Source organism: Puma concolor, chromosome B3 (assembly GCF_028749965.1).
Source record: "Puma concolor isolate L17-30 chromosome B3, mPumCon1.1.hap2, whole genome shotgun sequence".
NCBI classification, from domain to species: Eukaryota; Metazoa; Chordata; class Mammalia; order Carnivora; family Felidae; genus Puma; species Puma concolor.
The window spans coordinates 34,915,526-34,936,301 of NC_141672.1; the positions used below are offsets into that span (position 1 = coordinate 34,915,526).

General features: G+C 42.3%; 1 protein-coding gene across 2 annotated transcripts in view; it reads right to left on the minus strand.

Moving 5' to 3' along the window:
* The window catches only part of ARG2 (arginase 2), a 32,809-nt gene that overhangs the window by 605 nt on the left and 11,428 nt on the right, over window positions 1–20,776 (minus strand). The window contains exons 3-7 of one of the 2 annotated variants that reach the window (XM_086709456.1): window positions 7,419–7,596; window positions 4,660–4,819; window positions 3,674–3,768; window positions 3,380–3,484; window positions 2,263–2,396 (exon numbers count right to left, since the gene is read on the minus strand). In XM_086709456.1, coding sequence (XP_086565582.1) covers window positions 2,263–2,396; window positions 3,380–3,484; window positions 3,674–3,768; window positions 4,660–4,819; window positions 7,419–7,596 — 672 coding nt within the window. Of the gene's footprint in view, window positions 1–2,262; window positions 2,400–3,379; window positions 3,485–3,673; window positions 3,769–4,659; window positions 4,820–7,418; window positions 7,597–20,776 lie in introns of both variants that reach the window. The other variant, XM_086709455.1, reaches the window with a different exon arrangement.

The following is a 20,776-nucleotide window of genomic DNA, read 5'->3' on the forward strand; positions in this document are numbered from 1 at the left end:
CCTACGGTCAAGGAACCCCTTATACCTACCTCATCTTCTTGGGCATGAAGTTCAAACACTGTATACTAGAGTAAGATTAAAATCAATCATCCCTCTTCAACTAACAGAATAGGCATAGCTGTCAGGTTTTCTGTATGAGATGAGGAAAGAGCCTGTGGGGAGGAGGTAGGATTTTTCAGCCTACTTGTTGGGAAAATATGTGCCATGTCCAGTATTACTAGGAACCTTCCAGATGTCTGTGTGTAGTTGTATGAAGAGATCTTTTGAGCTGTTCCCCCCTTTTGAACTCTGACGTTTTATCTCTTAAGGCACCACATGCCCTGAAGCATAGTTATTAGGGCAGATCTTAGTCTCACCCCTGCAGGTTAAGGGCAGGTATCATGTCTGACAAGATGTTTAGGTCTCCCATGGTACTGACCCAGTATCTTGCGCTTAGTCAAGGGAAGACTTGGCCATACTTTAATCTGGACTTGTTACCTTCTGTGAGGGCTGAAGAACTTGTACTAAAGGGTTTGAGAAGGGAAGAGTAAACCCGAAGAACCTACCCAGACATGCCTTCTACTCCCCATCCCCAACACACAGGCCCCACTTCTTTGAGGTAAACTTTTTTGTTGTTATTCTGGGTGAAGTTAATCTACCTCTTCAAGTCATTTGAACAGACTAGTATTGGAGAATACAAGTATCAGTATACTTAGGCCACTTAGGGTGGCCATGAAGCCTGGAAACATGGGTGTATATACCTACTGCTTTATTGATACTATAGTATAGTACATGACCTGCTCGGTGCCATTACATTTGTTCAGCGTACAATCCTTTATTAGCAATGTGTAGTTCAATGCAAAACTGAAATGAGCAGGCATGTTACTGCAGCATTTCCACCAGTTCCTGTGCAAGCATCTGGGTCTCTGATGATTTGTGTGTCTGATTTCCACTGACTAAACCGGAAACTTTGTAGCCCAGAAGTAATCCAGAGGGTTTGAGCAATTAGAAATAGGGGGATCTGGGTGGCTCAGTTGAGCCTCCAAGTCTTGATTTTGGCTCAGGCTGTGATCTCACACTTTGTGAGATTGAGCCCCACATCAGGTTCTGCACTGACAGTGTGGAGCCTGCTTGGTATTCTCTCTCTCCACCCCTCCCTCCCTCCCTCTCTCAAATAATTAAACTTTAAAACATAAATAGGGGCACCTGGGTGGCTTAGTAGGTTAAGTGTCCGACTCTTGGTTTCTGCTCAGGTCATGAGCCCTGTGTTGGCTCTGTGCTGGCAGTGCAGAGCCTGCTTGGGATTCTCTCTCCTCTCTCTGTCCATCCCTCACTTGAGCTGTCTTGATCGCTCTCAAAATAAATAAGCTTTAAAAAAAAATTTTTAAAGGGGCGCCTGGGTGGCTCAGTCAGTTAAGCGTCCGACTTCGGCTCAGGTCATGATCTCGCGGTCCGTGAGTTCGAGCTCCGCATTGGGCTCTGTGCTGACAGCTCAGAGCCTGGAGCCTGTTTCAGATTCTGTGTCTCCCTCTCTCTGACCCTCCCCCGTTCATGCTCTGTCTCTCTCTGTCTCAAAAATCAATAAACGTTAAAAAGAAAAAAAAATTTTTTTTTAAAAGTTTAAAAAATAAACTATCAAGCTCTAGTATAAGGCTTATCCTATATGAAAGGACCCAAGATATTGTCCATCTTTAAACTACCTTCCAGAAGGTTTAACTCTACCTTCTTTTTAAAAAAAATTTTTTTTTCAACGTTTATTTATTTTTGGGACAGAGAGAGACAGAGCATGAACGGGGGAGGGGCAGAGAGAGAGGGAGACACAGAATCGGAAACAGGCTCCAGGCTCTGAGCCATCAGCCCAGAGCCCGACGCGGGGCTCGAACTCACGGACCGCGAGATCGGGACCTGGCTGAAGTCGGACGCTTAACTGACTGCGCCACCCAGGCGCCCCTTTACCTTCTTAATTCCAAGTGAACTAACTTTTAATGTCAGGGTAAAAATTATAGCTACTTGGCCTTGCTTTTTAATCTTAGCCTTTAGACAATTCAGATGCAAAGGACTATATCAGTTTGGCAGGTTATTCAGTATTACCTTCGCATATTTTGCTATGATCCAAGTCAAAATATGCCTATAAATGACCATCCCTTATTAGCCTGACCAATTGACTTTCAGTTATAAAAGTTTAAGAAATATCGTATCTGTAATGGCATGGAATAGAAGAAAATCTTTTGGCATGTTAGAGGTCAGCATATTTCCATAGTTAACAGGATGATCACTTCTTACCTGTATTGTGTATTTCTTCAGTAATGTACATGCCTTCTCGATAGGTCAGTCCTCCTACAACAGGGGTTCCTGTGGCTGGAGCCAGTGTAGGGTCAAATGCATCAATATCAAAACTCAGATGGATTGGCCTTTGTCTTCTTGAGAGGAAGAGGATAAGAGAATAGTCATTTGGGTGTACTTGGACATTGATCCTTCCTACAGTCTTAGTTCCTTGATTTTGTTGCTGTTAGTCCTGGTACTTTGCTAATACAGCAGATTTCCAGGTTTCCTATTCTGGATGTTACTGTGTATTACTATATTAGCTTTCTACACGCCACGTCATAATTTTGCCATTTGTGTGCCTCAGACAGATTAACTGCAGTTTATACTTATGACTTAACCTAGGCATTAGAGCCATTCACATTAACAACTGTCAATAGAGGGAATTCTTCACTTTTCCTAGATTGATCTAGGTTACAGTTGCTCAGTCTCTCCATATAATAGCAGCTGAACTTAATTGATTTGAGGTCTATAATCTTATCACCCAATTCTAATTTCAGTTTCACCCTGGTTTCCAAGAGTAGAAACTAGCATACAACACATATATGCTAGATAACTAAATTTCTTAACAGCTTAAGAAATGTAATTGCTACCTGATAGTATGCCATTAATCACCTGGAAATAAAGACTCCACACTGAGGAAATGCCCTTATAATTAGCATCTATTGGCATTCATCTGCCATCTTTCTAGCTATACTGTCAAGATTTGCTCAATATAAAACTTTCAGATGAAGCAATTGTGAGCTTAGGAAAGAATGGAACAGTTGAACAAACACTTCTCATCTCAAAAGATAAGACTTAAAAATGGACTTAAAAAAAACTTCATGAGAGACAGAGGAGCTGGGCAATGACTTCAAGGAAACCCCCTCCCAATCCCAGAGGAAGAATATGACCTATGTTTCATATTCTGCCTTTCCAAATTATTTGAATTTTTTTGTATGTGTACATATTTTGCTTTTATTTTAAAAAAAGCTGCTATCCTCAAGACATGGGCTAAAGTGTGTTGTTCATTGGGAGTCTTCCCTATTCCCTTTGGGACTTTTCCCTTTGGAAGTAGACATCCACTGTAGTTACTTACTTGCCAATTAGCAGATCAAATGTCTGTTCCATAACCTTCTGGATACCAAGTCGATCTATGTCTCTCATGGAAAAATACTGGATATCATAATTCTTTAAAATAAAACTGGATGAGATATAAAGGAAGGAGTCCTTAGTTTAAAGAGCATTTTTAATCAAATCCTTGTTGGGGTGGGATTGGGGGTGAGTCTGTCTCTATAGTGACCTACAACAGGTTAAGGCAAGGAACAACCTATCAAAAGGAACATAAATATCTGAGACAGGCCCAAAGCTTAACCCCAATGTATCAACTTACTGTTCAGGAGGGTCCACATCTCTCAGACCAATATACACGATACTTGGCGAAGAGATACAAGGTTTGATCCAAGAAAATCCTGGGAGTTGTGGTACCTGTCAAAAGAGGAATGGACAAGACTCATCAAGGATTCTTGGTCTGACCAAGATAATTACTGTGTGCTTCTCAATGTATGCAGGCTGCTTTCTCCTCCTACCTACAAGATATGCTTAAAGCAGCACAAGACACACATGCACTGGGAAAGAACTGATAGAAGTAGAAATGATTCAGAAGGCAGGCAGCTGAAGAACACAAATTTCCTGGAATAAAAAAAAAAATTCTAAGGTAGCCACGGTTTCTCATTAACTTACCTAAATAACAGGAACACTGCTGATTAGCCCTTTTTCACCCCTTTGTACATTACTGAATTGTTTACAGAATGGTTCTTGAAACAAAACCCAGTTGCCATCTTATGTTGCCTACAGCCAAAACAGGAATTCTGCCTAATGAATAACTTTTGTACTATCCTGCTTTAACTTGGTCCCTCACTGAGGGGAAGGATACACAGATTCTAGTCTATACCTAATATAGACTCCCATGTTTTCTAAACCACCTAGGAAAATATTACCTAGAGGTAATCATAATTTTACTTTCCTCTGGACCAGTGGATCTGAGAGTGAAGCAGGACTGGGGACCTCTAACCAAGAAGTCCTCGTGCTATAGGTATATCAATCACTAGAGTTATGCCACTTTCCTTTCTTGCAAGATTATGACACACACACACCCTCCCTCAGAGCAGGGACCATATCCTGGTCCTCTTTATATCCCTAGCATCTAGTAGACTGCCTAGCCCGTAATAATTTTGATGAACAAATGAAGGAATACTAAACATTTCTACCACCACCATCAGCCCATCCTTCACAGAAATCGTATTGAACTAGTTCCTCAAAGCCCCAGCATAATCCATGCAAGCAATTCAATTTTCTTTTTCATTTCAGCCCACTAACCTTGTCCTGTAGTTCTCTGAGGAGAAATGAAACTGGCTGTCCATGGAGATTTCCAGATGAAGTGGTGAGGGGTGTATTGATGTCAGCATGGGCATCAACCCAGATCACACAAAGGTCTGGGCAATGTCGGGCGTGGCCACTAATGGTACCAATTGCCAGGCTACAAGAAACAAACATGATAATCGAGGCCCTCTGCTTGGCAAACATCACCAGTAACAAATATCCTCATGTCAGTGCAGTTCACACTTTGTCCTCAGGGCAAAGTCAGGGCCCCAGACTGCGGCTGGATTTGGATGATCAACAGTCCTCGGCCTATAGTTCCCAAAGATTAACCTTGAGTGAGTTAAGGAGAAGTGGAAGGTTCCAAAGATTCAAAATTTGTTGACTGCTTATCATTCTAGTTTGACAGAGATCATTGCTTTCCCTAAAATTTGATATTAGTCCTGGCCCAGAAAAGGACCTTACATATTTGTTCAATGAATGAAATCCAGTTAAGTGGTATGTTCTATATGTAACAACTCACAAATATTTCTTAATACTTAAGGAAGACCAGGGAGATCTAATTATTACTTTCAAAGAATCAGTTAAAGAAAAAAAAGGGGCACCTGGGTGGCGCAGTCGGTTAAGCGTCCGACTTCAGCCAGGTCACGATCTTGCGGTCAGTGAGTTCGAGCCCCGCGTCAGGCTCTGGGCTGATGGCTCAGAGCCTGGAGCCTGTTTCCGATTCTGTGTCTCCCTCTCTCTCTGCCCCTCCCCCGTTCATGCTCTGTCTCTCTCTGTCCCAAAAATAAAATAAACGTTGAAAAAAAAAATTTTAAAAAAAGAGAAAGAAAAAAAAAGACAGTTCTATTAACTTTTTAAGGATAAAAATTAGCATTATAGCTTTGTAGAAAGATTATGTGCTACTTCCTCAAAGGAAAAGTCAAAATTGCTAAAGACATTAACAGGGGAACCCAATTAAAGATCTCATTTATCAGATCACTAAATAAACATTTATTTGCATGTTATCTTCTATCTATTAGCATGACATTCAAGTATCAGTGTTTTTTGCCTTTCCTTGTCCTGGGACTCTGTGTACATGGGCTAATTGTCCTGTTTCCATTGTAGGAATACAGCTGATGAAATCGTGGTTGGAAAGCTGCCCAGCTTCCCAGTAACCAAAGAATTTGACATAGATGGGAAGTGCAGCTTATGCATTTTAGGAACTAAGTACAGCTATCCTTCTTGGTCAGTATAGCATGAGACAACATTTTAAGCTCCATGCCCCACAAAGGGACTTTTTGCGCGATAGCATGGTCTAGTGTGAAAAGTGGTGGGCTTTACTGTTTGTTTGTTTGTTTGTTTGTTTTCCAGAAAGCTGTGATCTAGCACAGGTTATCTAGTTTTTCTAGACAGTTTCCTTTTCTGAAAGGGATAATAATCTTGGCTTAAGTCAGAGATAGTTTGATGTCTAAGACCATAGTTTATATCGTGTAAATGGAACAGGGTGACCTAAAGATGCCTCCTTCCTTTAAAATGTTCAGTAGCTGTTCAATATGTACACTCCTCCCTTCCTTTCTAGAATCTTCCAGATAGCCTTAGTTTTAGCACTGAACAGAAAAATCAGGAACAGTGAAAAGGGCTGCAATGTAGATAACTACAGAAAAAAGAAAAGCCAAACATTATGATGATCACCTTGATAAGCAGTTCCCAAATAGACAACCAAAAGAAAGTCAATATAAATGAACTTCAAGAGATAACACTGAGCTAAAAGGAAGAAGGCCCACCCTCTGGTTGATTTAACTGGATCACTGTAGAAAACCTAGCTACTGTCTTATTCTACCTGAGATTTTATTCCTAATGAGATCTACCTGCATTTCCAGTTGTAACAAAGATTCAACTTCTGTTAAGAGATCTGAAAAGCTCTGTGTGCACCTCAGGGGAAGTTGCTAGATTGACTCTCAAAAGAAAAGCTAATTGCCTTCAGAATTTGCCCTCTGAATTTGAATCTCACCTCTGCTACTTCCTGGCTCTAGAAGTTGGATAAATTATCTGACCTCTGTCCCTCAGTGTTCCTAACAGATTAGGTAAAACTGTATCTGCTTCATGGCGTTATCATGAAGATTAATCATGAGATCTATATGAAGTGCTCAGTACTCATAGTACTTTAATGCCTTTTTTCTTTCTGCCAAAAACCTTCATCACTTAGCTCAAATAGGACTGCTCTGGCCCAGAAGGATCTCTTCTTTCTCTCAAATTCTGTATAATTCAATATTTTATTTTAATCCCATGTTTATTTTATTTCATCTAGTCTTAATAAATCACAATTCCCACAGTCCCTAGCACTACTTGAGAAGACATCAAGCAGTGCTCAATAAAGTACATGCTGATTCACTAAGAGAAGGATCCTAGAGTCCATACTCTGAAGGTAGAAAACATACTCACATGGCAAGTGGAGAACCTGAACATATTTGCAAAACTGCTTAAAACAATTGAGCCTACTAATGTATCCTTCCAATTCTCTCGAATAGCCAAATGAAAGTCATAAGACAGTTCAAGAGAGAAGCATGTTTCTAAAAACTTTGATTGTCTATCTCTGAACTTGTCCTCATACTACACAATGTGTCCTACAGTGAAAGCCATAAGATACTATTATGCACGTCATAGCTTCAAAATTCTGAAGGGTATTTTACTTTTAAGTGAGGAAGTAGACAAGCTAACTCATTAGACCACAAACACCATACTATCCAGCTCCTCCACCACCCTGGATCCCAGCTTACCTGTGGTCTCCTCCCACTGTGACACAGCTGTAGCCACCTGACACAGCTCTACTAACCACCTCAGCCAATTCCTGGTTGGCAAGGCCCACTGAGCGAGGATTCACAATCAGGTTGTTGTAGAGATCATCTTTAGGGACTGGAGTAAAACTCAAATCTCCAAAATCTTTCAGGCGGCAGCCTGGGAACAAATTGGGGATGACAAGATTAATTGTATACATTATTCCAACTTTTACTGGCCTGGGCCACAAATAAGAACTTGTGACAAAGTGCACACATCACACTCATTTTGCCACAGTAAAACTCAAAATGTCACATGACTGTGGCAGGACTGTCACATGATTATCTCAGTCCTCCCAGCAATCCTGTGGGGTAAATCCTATTAGGAACACCATTTTGCAGACAAAAAAAGCTGGGTTATGGAAAATGAAGCCCAGAAATGTTCACTGACTTAACCTAACAATCACAAAATTAGTAGCAATTAAACCTCATATCCCAGAGTTATAAAGTGAAAGTAAAATACCAATATGAACCAATAGAATTTAAAGAAAATTAAGTACTATTAATTTAGAGCAAAAATACATACATAGTAATTTTCATACTATAAACTTTTTTTTTTTTAATAAAAGGCCAATCTGAGGACCTAAAGCATCCTAAAAGAGAAAGGTCTTTGTTACCAACATCCTAGGCAACGTTTTAATTGCTTGACAAAAATTCTTAAACTCATAACTATCCTATTAGACCACTAAAATCATGCTGTTCTATAGATGAAAAAATGGAAGGTCCCAAAATCACAGAGCTGCTGAGTGGCAGAAGCAGGACCCAAATTCAGGCCACCTACCCCTAAAACATATATTCTTGACTACGGTTTCCCAAAGAATCCCTTTTGATCCCTTCTCTTTAAGAACTGAGCACCTGGGTGGCTCAATCCGTTGAGTGTCTGACTTTGACTCAGGTCATGATCTCACAGTTCATGAGTTCAAGCCCCACATCAAGCTCGCTGCTGTCAGCCTGTCAGTGGGGGCCCTGCTTCAGATCCTCTGCTCGCACACTCTCAAAAAACAAATGTTAAAAACACTAGTGAGACTTTTTGTAAAAAACACAGGTTGGTGGAAATGGAGGAGCAGCAAACGTCTCACAGGTTTACCTGCTACAGCATACACCTAGACCAGCTGCTGGACACATCCTCCGAGCAGCTGACTCGGTGACAGCAGTGGAAGCAGCATTTGCTCCCAGTGTCCCTGCAGAGACAACCAGGAGGCACCGCCCACAGACAAGCCAGAGATGGTGAATACACACACCTGCTGGATAGCAACGTCCCACGCAAGATGGCGGGCATCTACAACAGCAAGGCCTTCCCCAGGTGGATATCAAGCCCAAGATGATCAGCCATCACCTGTGGGAGTTCTCCCCTACCTACAAGCCCATGAACGTGGGGCCCCAGCATCCGGGCCACCCACTCCTCTGGCTTAATCCCCCTCAAGTAGCCTCTTTGACCAATAAAAGCACAGACTTATCTTAAAAATGTTTTGGGGGGGAGAGCACCTGGCTGGCTCAGTCAGAGCGGCATGCCAGTCTTGATCTTGGAGTTGTGGGTTTGAGCCCCACGTTGGGTGCAGAGATTAAAAATTAAATCCTTGGGGCGCCTGGGTGGCGCAGTCGGTTAAGCGTCCGACTTTAGCCAGGTCACGATCTCGCGGTCCGTGAGTTCGAGCCCCGCGTCGGGCTCTGGGCTGATGGCTCGAGCCTGGAGCCTGTTTCCGATTCTGTGTCTCCCTCTGTCTCTGCTCCTCCCCCGTTCATGTTCTGTCTCTGTCTGTCCCATAAATAAATAAAAAAAAAGTTGAAAAAAAAATTAAAAAAAAAAAATTAAATCCTTAAAAAAATTTTTTTTTCCATTTTGAAATAGTGGTATATTCTGACAATATACTATAATATTTTTGCTCTTAGATTCCACATTTTCCAAAGAATTATGACACCAGTCATTATATGTTAATTTTTACGTTATGGTAAGTACCAGTCTTGCCATGTAACCACTTAATAAACTGGTTGGATGCCATAAAGGCTTAGGACTAAGTAATCCAACTCTATCATGAACAGATCTGAACTATCAGAGAACATAATGTTACCATAGATTGTATTCTTAAGGCCCTGCTTCTCAAACTGGAGACTAGGTAAGGGCGGTGAAGGGGAAATGGTCACAGGATAGTAATTCTGGAAGAGATTGGTGTTAAAGATTTGGATTAGACCAGCACGGACCCATCTTGAATTTAAACTGTACAGTTTTGAGCTTTACTTTTTGAGCCCATTCTCTATTGAAAGCAAACAACTGAGAAAATGTAAAAATTTGAGAACCAACAGCCTGTAACATAAGGCCAACCAGAGGATCACTACTAAAAGGGATATTGGAAGCAAAATAGAAAACTTTACCCTATTTCCAAAATTATGATACACCTACAGCTGCAGAATTCTGTATGTATCTTTTGTTCATTGCACTTTAATCCTATAAAAACACCCAGAGAAGATCTGGAAAACTTAAAGAGAAAATACTAAAGGCAGAAGAATATGATAAGCCAAAGCCATTGGGATACAAGATAAAAAATATGACCATATAAAACATCTATAAAAATCTTTTAAAAAGAAAAAGCCGTTAGGGATAAGCACTTTATAAGATTTCAGTATAGGAGCACAGTTTAGATTTAATAGAAGCTTTGACTAACTTTTAAGTCAGTATCAAGTCTTGCTATTGGCAACAGTCTTGGGCTGGACAGATTTTGAATGTCCGTGCCTATACTTGCTATATCCGTGTTTATATCTGCACCCCCTCTGCCACTTCTAGGATTTAAGTTCTTAATAGGTATAAGACATCAGGGCATGTCTGGTGTTTTATAATATTAGGTATACAATTAGAAAAGGTTTACTATCTACTTAAATAATATTAATATTAACCAACTTTTGAAGACTACTTTAACTCACTTACTATTCACAGGACAAATAAATACATAGGAATCAACCCAGTGGATAAGTGACAACTTGGGGAACATACAAGTCCAGTCAAGGAACTTGTAGACTCATAAGTATGACAATACAGAACTCAGCTCGTTGTTACTGACTTAGGAGAAAAAAGCTGCAGAAAGCCTATAGAGGAACCTTAAGAGAATTTGGCAGTCTTAAAGAATACTCTCCAAGGAAGACAGACTCAATTTCATAAAAGGATTTTGCTTATTAAGTATGCAACTCCATGATGCGGATCACCAGATTAATTCACAGCCCAGAGAGTGGGTTCTTCTAAGATTATCCAACTCCCATTTGCTCTCCCTTACTCACCAAACAGCCTGCTCTGGTTATTCACTTAGTTTCCCTGTTGCCCTCATACCAGCAAGAGGGCCTCCTAACAGTGGATATTGGAGGGACTGTTGCTCATCATAATTTTGATTGGGCATTTTGGTTTATACATCATGGTTAACAGGGGTCTCTGGGTTGGAAAGCCTGATAAACTCCACACATATCTAGATTTCTGTTCCTAACCAATTTGAAAAGACACATGCACTCCTATGTTCACCACAGCATTTTTACAATAGCCAAGACAACCTAAGTGTCCATTCACAGATGAACGGGTAAAGATGAGGTGCATATATATACACATACAATGACATGCTAGCCATAAAAAATGAAACCTTGCCCTTTGCAACAACATGGACAGACTTAATGAGCATTATGCTAAATGAAATGTCAGATCATATCATATGACTTCACTTGTATATGGAATCTAAAACACAGAAGCAGACTCAAATAGAGAACAAACTGATAGTTGCCAGAGGGAGGGGGTGGAGGGATGAACAAAGTAGGTGAAGGGAAATAAGGGGTACAAACTTCGTTATAAAATAAGCCATAGAGATTAAAAGTACAGCATAGGGAAAACAGTCAATAATACATTAATGTTTGCTGCCCAGTGGGAACTATGCTTATCACAGATGTACAGTGGATGTACAGAATTGTCAAATCACTATGTTGTGTACCTGAAATTAATATTGTGTGTCACTATACTTCAATAATAAAATTTAAGCAAAACGAACTCTCCTATTCCTGGGTCCACAAAGCTGAGGACCAGACCCCCTGAAGGGATTAATATCCTGAAAGGCCCTGCCTGAGTTCTGCTCTTTATGTTCCAAAAGTGCCAGGCAAGGACTAAGGACAAGAACTGTTAAGGGAATGAAAGGAAATTCAGCAGGGACTGGGGGGGGGACAAGGGTCAAGGAACTATTCCCACATCAAGTAAAATCTGTACCAGCACTGTGTTGCTGTTTTCATTGTTTTCTTTCCTTACTGGTAATAGAAAATTTTTATAAAATTTATAAGGGAAGTGTCCAATGGTGAAAGTCCCCACCCCACTTCCCAGGCTTGACTACTCCATCTTTGCTTGACCTTTGTGCATAAACATAATTCATACTTTTTGTTTTTAAGTAGGCTTCTGCCCAGTGTGGAGCCCAATGTGGGGCTTGAACTCACGACCCTGAGATCAAGACCTGAGCTGAGACGGAGTCAGACGCTCAACTAAGCCACCAATGCACCCCCATACTATTCTTTTAAATAAGGTTGTTGGAGTAGGCTTAACTGCTGTAACTAACCTTCCCCCAAACAATGGCTCAAACACAGTAAATTGGTTTCTTGTTCCTTTAACATCCAGGGTGGATATTGTAGGTCAGCAGGAGGCTTTCCTTCGTGCAACGATTCAGAGACCAAGCTCCTGGCTTGTGGCTCTGCCATAATTAGGGCTTTGCCATTTGTATGGCTGAGGTTGGGTCTCCCCAGGATCAAGGCAGCAAGAGAGGAAGAAAGCCCTGAGAAGGCAAATGTCTACTTTTAAAGGCCTTGGCCCACAAGTGGTACATCATACCTGCTCACATGGTACTGGTCAGCAAATCAGATCTAACTTCTGTCCAGAAGAGGAGAAAGGATTTTGGTGGACAGCTAGCAATCTCTGCTGCAAGTAGTACCTTTAAATTCTGCTGCCATAACTTTTAAGTGATTAAGAATTCAAGATTCGGGGCGCCTGGGCGGCGCAGTCAGTTAAGCGTCTGACTTCAGCCAGGTCACGATCTCGCGGTCCGGGAGTTCGAGCCCCGCGTCAGGCTCTGGGCTGATGGCTCAGAGCCTGGAGCCTGTTTCTGATTCTGTGTCTCCCTCTCTCTCTGCCCCTCCCCCGTTCATGCTCTGTCTCTCTCTGTCGCAAAAATAAATAAACGTTGGAAAAAAAAAAAAAAAAGAATTCAAGATTCTTGGGGAGCCTCGGTGGCTCAGTCGGTTGAGCATCCAACTTTGGCTCAGGTCAGGATCTCACAGTTTTGTGAGTTCAAGCCCCACATCAGGCTCTATGCTGACCATGTGGAGCTGGGAGCCTGCTTCGGATTCTGTGTCTCCCTCTCACTCTGCCCCTTCCTGGCTCGTGCCAGGAAGAGCGAGAGCTCTCTCAAAAATAAATAAACTTAAAAAAAAAAAAAAAAAAACTCAAAATGCTAAAGCTTATGTGATCCTTACAATTGGCAATCCTAACTATCCTATTTCATTATAGAGCCGAATCAGCAAATGTACTATGCCATCCTGATATAGTCTCTCGGGGCCTTTCTCCTCTAATGCCTGCTATACTGATAGCATTGGAGCAAAGGACTAGTGGAGAAGAGTCCAGGATTGGTTTCTAAACAGTGAACAAGATTCTGAAAGAAGAAATGCACAAGCCAGGTTTGAAAACAGTAGAGCAATTTAACAGAAATGAGAAGTTCGCATATTGGAGCAGTAATGCAAAGGAGGCTGAAGAGAACATGAATTGTAACCCAAGGGCCAGCATTTTTGAGGAGTGGGGAGGCTGAAGGGAGGTTAATTTTCTATAAGAACAGGATGAACAGATGAAGCTATTACTTTATCTGAGTGCTATGGCAAATTCTTCCTGTTCAAAAGGCACAAAAGAGTGGTCTCACTAAATTTTAGAGAACTTTAGAGTCCTAGTGAAGAGCAAATAGAATATGGAAAGAGCATCTGCCTGTCATGCTTGAGGCAGCTGTCCCTTTGTCGGACTGTTTGTGCTTCAGGTCAACTCATCTGCAAGTCTTCGTCAGATGAGACATCAGGTTTCATTGCTACACTTCCTTCTAAGAAGGCATTGTAGGACAGAATAAACCTAAGACTTCAAAAAAGCTCTCGTGATAAACAGATTTAGAACCAACTTGAAAGGGCTCTCATTTTTCACTTGCAGTGGGGAAGCAAACCTCTGTAGATACTGGCACAGGCTCACTGCTTCTCCAGTGCTGATAATAAAAATACACCGAATACTACTCTGATCTTTTAAGCCCAAATGTTACCTTTGGCCTTGATAAACCTCTCTAGGCTCCATCAGAGTGGAACGAGAACACAAGTGCATCAACAGAATGATGTAACCAACTGGTGGGGAAGAAATCAAAACAGCCCTTAGCAGTATCTGTGGACAGCACTTCTGTCTCAGAGCCCTGATCACTAAGGAATCCCTGAAGGAAGCCAGTGACAGGAAAGGAGGAAAGGAACAAAATTGTCTCCATACACCACACCGTGCTAGATGCACTACAGATAGCTGCTAATCCTCACGTCCTCCTGTTGCTGTCATCCACACACTTCAGAGGAAGAAATCCAGCAAAATTAATAGTTCTGTGTAGGACAAGCCTGAATTACCCTTTGCTCAGAGGTTCACAGAAGACAACGTTAGCACGAAGGTAACATTTCAACAGCATGAAGGTTCCCCATTCTGCCACTGCTGACTTTTTTCTTTTTTTTTAATGTTTATTTTTGAGAGAGAGAGAGACGGAATGTGAGTGGGTTGGGGCAGAGGGAGAGAGAGAGAGACACAGAATCCGAAGCAGGCTCCAGGCTCTGAGCTGTCAGCACAGAGCCCGACGCAGGGCTTGAACTCACGAGCTGCGAGATCATGACCTGAGCTGGAGTCGGATGCTCAACTGACCGAGCCACCCAGGCGCCCCCTGCCACTGCTGACTTCTACTCACAAGGAGTTCTGACCTTCCAAGCTCCCAGCAAGTCAAGAGAAATGGGTTCAAAAGGGGGCTAACACCCGGGAGAGTCTACTGCACCACAGGTAGCCCACTGGCAGAACAACAGAGTTTGAGAAAAGCTAAGGACCTATTACTGTGCCGTTTTTCAAACTGTCCCTGAATAGGATGGCATGTTTATCATGACTTGTCAGGAATAACAAGTCAGTGAAATGTGGAGAAATACAAAGACTCAGAGATCTCATTTAATGCTGGGAGGATACTAATACTGGTGGCTTTAAAGCTATAGACTCAAATATCATACGTGACAGATATAGCCCCACCCAAAGGGAAGTCCTGGCATTATAAAGGGATGTAACTGCTGATCCTTAGAACCTTAAAAGGGTACTAGAGAACCAGCTTATTGAAAACAGTTGCAGTGTTGCCTGAAGTCTACATTAGGAAAAGAAGGCCAGTTACTTCAGGCCACTTGACGTAAGAATTTCTGTTACCTCTAAACTGTGATTTGGGTAATAACCTTCGAAGAGACTTATTTAAGGTAAACTCATTTTTTATTTAGTGCCATTTAACTGCCAGAGGTTATACAACCTCCAGAATCATGTGTCCTGGAGGCCTGTAAAAATCTGCTCTTCTTAGACTCAGTATCAAGTTGAGTGCATTAGGGCAAGAAATCCTACCACACAGAGAACACGTATTTGTTGTAGTTCACATCTTCTGAGTCTGAGGAGGCTGCTTCAGTCAGGGCTCCCAACACCTCCTTCCTCCCCACCCAGTTCTCTGAGGCAGTGAGGAGCACAGCTGACTGAGACCAGGGCAGGGAAAGTGGCATTGGCTTGAGGACAGAAGGTGAGCCAGCCAGGCCAGTCATTTCAGACATGTCCATCTGACATGTACCAGAGTTAACCTCAAGATCAAAAGATACAAACATGGTGTCAATAGATGCCTTTGCATGAATGTGATTCTTGAGTAAAAAAATCTAAATACAGAACTCAAAACTTTAGGGGCACCTGGGTGGCTCAGTCGGTTAAAGGTCCGACTTCAGCTCAGGTCATGATCTCACCATTCATGAGTGCGAGCCCTACATCGGGCTCTGTGTTGACAGCTCAGAGGCTGGAGCCTGCTTCGGTCTGCTGTGTCTCCCTCACTTTCTGCCCCTCCCCTGCTCGTGCTGGCTCTCTCTCTCTCTCTCTCTCTCAAAAATAAACATTAAAAAAAAATTTGAGAGGGGAAGGGAGGGGAAAAAATGTTAAAATTTAGTTCGAGACATGTAACCAAGATGACTTGCAGCACCAGTGTAACTTCCTTGCTAGTTGGTGTTCTAGCTATGTCCGTCCTCTCCTAAGGAAAACAGTATCACTGTCTGAAGATAAGCTTAGTAATGTATGCCCTCTGAACCAAGCTCACATCAGCCCTCTACATGCCTCTAGATCACGGTGAACCGGCTCAGGCCTTCTCAGATGGACCGCTGGCTGACGGCACCCTAACAGCCCAGTTCCAGCACAGGCAGGATCGAGGGAAGAGGAGGGTTCCTCCGGCTTCACAAGACACAGCAGTATAACCATTTTCCCTCATTCAGAACAAGACTGTTGAGCTTATCTGGAAAAGAGATCTGCCATTGTCAACATGCTAACAAATTCAGCCTGCTCCACTGTATAACCTCAGGAAGAGACAGTGACAATCCCTGGGGATAAAATACTGCTCTTCAGAATACGTGATCTTTTTTAGGTTCTTGATATTCTACCTTGTTCCAGAAAGGATTTAAAGGGCAACACATCAGGCTAGTGACTACAGCATTGCCAGTTAACAACGGTTCTGATGTCCAGCTCCCTGCCCCAGACCCTGGGCTGGTTTCCTGGTGAGTGTTCCCAGGGAACCTCAAACCAGACAGACTGCATTCCAGACCACTCTGGGCTGAAAGTATAGCGCACACAAGATGGCCACAGGAAGTCAAGTGCCACAGTAGATGCAAAAGGAAGAATCCTTGCCCTCCAGCCCCTAACTTCCTAAGAGTCAAGATCTGCAACCAAGTTCATTTCCTGAGCTTGTCCTATCTCATGTGCTTTCCAGGAGTATTAAATGAGATAACAAGGAAAAGCCTACACATGCTAAGGATTACGTATTAGTTCAGTTGGGTGAAGCACCTTTGTGGTTTGTCTCCCCACCCTACCCTTTTCCTTGAAACTGATGGTGTAACCTAAGACTTCCCAAAACCTGTTTGTAATAGGACTATGTCATTTTGATAAAATCAGTTTCTGGTGAGAAGTAGCAAACACACATAGGTCCACTGATTTCTCATTGAAATGGCTCCTAGAGAGTCCGGTTCTCACTCACAGCTTGAATCGTTCACATCTCCTATAAAAGAATATAAAGGCAAAGCCAGTTAATCTTGGAACACCAATTCTCTGAAGCCCTAACCACAATGCCACACACCCTGCTGTGACTCAATTCTTGGGTCACACAGGAAGTAGTTTTCTACTTCTATTTCTATTCAGTAATTCTGGTCTCTTGGCAGGGGGTAGGGAGCCAGGAAGATTTGGTCTGTCTTCTCCCAATCTCAGCATTACTCACATCTATTATATTAATACACCCTCACTACCAAGAGTCTGGTCATTAAGAGAGAGAGAGGGGCACGCCTGGGTGTCTCAGTCAGTTGAGCATCTGACTTTGGCTCAGGTCAGTATCTAGTGGTTTGTGGGTTCAAATACCATGTCAGGCTCTGTGCTAACAGCTTGGAGCCTGCTTTGGAATCCGTTTCCCTCTCTCTGCCCCTCCCCCACTCACGCTTGAGCACACTCTCACTCTCAAAAATAATCATTAAAAAAATTTTTTTAACAAAAAGAAAAAAATTAATTCAAAGACTAAATTATTTAAACCAACCACAGTAATCCCTTAGGTTCCAGGACTCTGAACTGTGCTATGTTGGATGTTGAAATAAATAATGCAACAGCTCTCTAAAGTAACTAGAGGCCAGCCTGACTTGAAGAAGCAGTCACCATCAGCGACTCAGGTCCTGATGAAGAAACATAGGTTTCGAAGAGGGGACAACAACTGGCTGTTATCACCTACTTTTACATTTATCTTAAATAAATTCATCAACTAGTAGCCTAATACCTTGTAAGAGTTAAACAATTTGATATATGCCAGTTACTCTGAGTCATACATTCTCAAAAATCAGGAGATCAGCTGGCTTCTGAGGAGCCAATCATTTTTTTTTTTTTTTAGGAGCCAATCATTTTGAGAGAAAGGAAACAGTGATCTGGGAAAATCCCATGGGGCATGATTTGAATGAAGTTACAGGAGAAGGCCAGGATGCTTGTCCCGTCTTCCTTCAGCACAGGCGGACTATGTGCTTCCTGTGTGCCAGGCTCTCTAGTAAGTCCTGGGGATGTGGAGATGAGATATGGCCACAGATTTCAACGAGCTCCCAGCCTGGTGAGAGGACAGTCCAGTGCTTACTGCTATGAGGCAGCCGGGCACAGTGTGTGAAGGGAACAGAGGAAAGTGCTGACTCAGACCCAGGAAGAGCCAGGAGGACTTATCAGGGGCAATAGCTGAATCTTGAAGGTATTAGCCAGGAATAAAAGGGGAAGGGGAAAAGGCTTACCAAGCAGAAGAGGCATATAATACCTTCAGCCCTAGAGAACAATTCACAATTCCCCTGAGCCCAGGGTTCCTGGGAGTATTGTGGAAGGAAAAGGCAGGAGGAGGCAGAAGAGGGGGCAGGGCCCAGAACCCAAGCAGTAGGGTCAGGAAGTGAGAAATCAAAATCTACACTGCAGATCCAGAGTACTGAGGCCCTGAGGGAAATGGACTGGCCCAGAGAAGAGCAGCTCCACAAGGGGACTGTAAAGATAAAGCAGTAGATTCCAGCAATACTTAGAGGGGGTGTGGAAATAAAGGGCCTGCCCTGCAGCTTTCTGGCTCTACTTCTAAAGATGAGAAAGACACCAGGGGAAGGGAGTGGAGATGATGAGGTCAGGTCTGGATAGATGGCCTTGAGATGTTAGAGACTGTCCTGTTGAAAACACACGGAAACAAGTACAAGGATCAATTCTACACAATGTTCAATGATGAATAACATCACTTCTGATGGAAGTATATATACTGCCACCAACTTTGCAGAACTGCCAGGGGGAAAAAAAAAGCCTGAATCTGACCAAGGATCTAGATCCAATTATCAGTTTACAGGAAACACAAAAGAACACATCACAGGACACCACAGGGATGTAATCTGCAAAATTCAAACAGAGATTATTACACAGACAAATGACCTAGTTTCCTCGACAAATACACCACAAGGAAGAAGAAGAAAAAAAAGATAAAGATCCCAAGTCAAACAAACTGTAAATAAACATCGCAAAAAACTTAAGTCTGTCAAACAATGTCGACATTAACTGGTTTAAGGGCAGAGACAAAGGAAAAATAGACTTAATTTTCCCTGTTTATAAGGGGAAGACTCCTGGCTCCCTTTTGTTTCAGAATTTCCTTCTCTGTCCTTTTCAAATGCATGTAAATGTTTATAACATTAAATAAGCCTCTTGTCAGTCTCCTACCCCAGGAATGTTTCCCTCAACGACTGGAAATTCAGAGGCTCACTTCTGTGGGCACAGGGGGTGGGCAGCCTGCCCCAATTTGCTAAAATACCTCCTGTCTTAGGATATGAGAAGTTTGTTTTCCTCTGGTGGTTGTTCAAATTTCTATGATAAAGTTAGGATGAGCTCTGACAAATGTTACTGTCAAATCCTCTAACCAGAGAACTAGTTATTATTTATCTTGAAAACATGTAATGGGCTGCACCCGGAAGATTTCTTTATCTTTGCAATCTCTTAGCAGATTTCCTGATTGAATGCTTATTCAATAACTGCTTTCTCTACTACCTTTATGGAAAGGTTCTCTTGGTTGGGAGGAGATTTTTTATTATTATTATTATTGTTATTATTATTATTATTATTATTATTATATTTATCCAACACTGGGCATTTGATATTCTTTTAGGTATGATAATAGTATTATGGTTAAATTTTAAAGAATTCTTATATTTTGAAGATATCTAATGAAGTATTTGCAGATAAAACAATAGGGTGTCTGTGATTTGCTGTGAAAGGCATGGAGTAGGGTGATTGCCCTGTATTGATGATTGATGCCTTGGCAACAGACACGACAAATGCACTATGTCACTGTATCTACTTTTGTTATGTTTGTACACTTCCATAATAAGAAAGTTAAAAAGAATATACACATGGAAGCCAGCTGGGATACAGGTTTGGAGCTGAGAGCAGAAACAAGTGTTGGAAATAAAGCTTTGGAGGCATCAGCATACAGGTGACAGAAAAGCCATGGGAATGGACAAACTGCCAATTGAGACAACATTAAACCAAGAGGATCAAGGGCAGAGAACCCATGAGGAACACTAGCATGTAAAGGGTGGGTAGCAGAAGATCTAGCAAAGCAACCAGAGAGCTAAAACCAGAAGAGAATGGTGTCTGTTTCAATAAAGGTGTGGCAGACAGTGTCGAATAAGGTGAATGTTGCAGTGTCTACTGTGTTGGGAAGTAGGAGGTCTGAGACCTCGGCAAAACCAGTTTCTTTGCAATGATGGCTCAAGACATCAAATTATAGCAAATTGCAGTGTGAAAGGGCAGCAGAGAAGCCAGGATGGTGGCTCGGAAGAGAAACAACTGGACAACAGCTGGAAGGCTACATAAAGACCAAGGAGGATGGCAGGACGGTAAGATTTGCAGAACAAAGGGAGGGAAGGGATAATTGTTAGAACAAAAACACTCAAAGGTCAGGAGAGATGGGATCTAGAACCCAGGGAAGTGGTATGACTGTTAACTTGTCCAAGATCTGTCCTTCACTTCTTCTGCAGAGACAGAACTTTAGTTGGGAGCATGACCTCTTAGAATGGAGACTAAACTCGACATCTTCCCTTGTTCCTTGGTGTGGCCATGTGGCCCTTTGGGTCCAAAACGATAAGCAGAAACATCCTGCAACTTCTTGGGAACTTCCCTTAAGGGAAAGCACAGAGTTCTCCCTTTGCCCACTTCTGTCCATTCTTGCACCCTGCTGCCAGAAACGAGGCCACTGGGACCACTAGACAGAGGCCTTGCTGGTAACACAGCAAGGTAAGAATCTAGGTCTGAACTTACAGAGCGGCCAAACCAGCTCTAGACTTCTCTCCAGATTCTGTTTACTGGAGAGTGAAACTATTTTTCTTAAGCCATTGTTATTTTGTGCTCTTTTCACACGCATCTCCCTAATACTGTTAGGACTGGATCCCTCATCCTCTGAGAGTGGGTCGATACAACTAATTGGGGGATGACAGGGAGA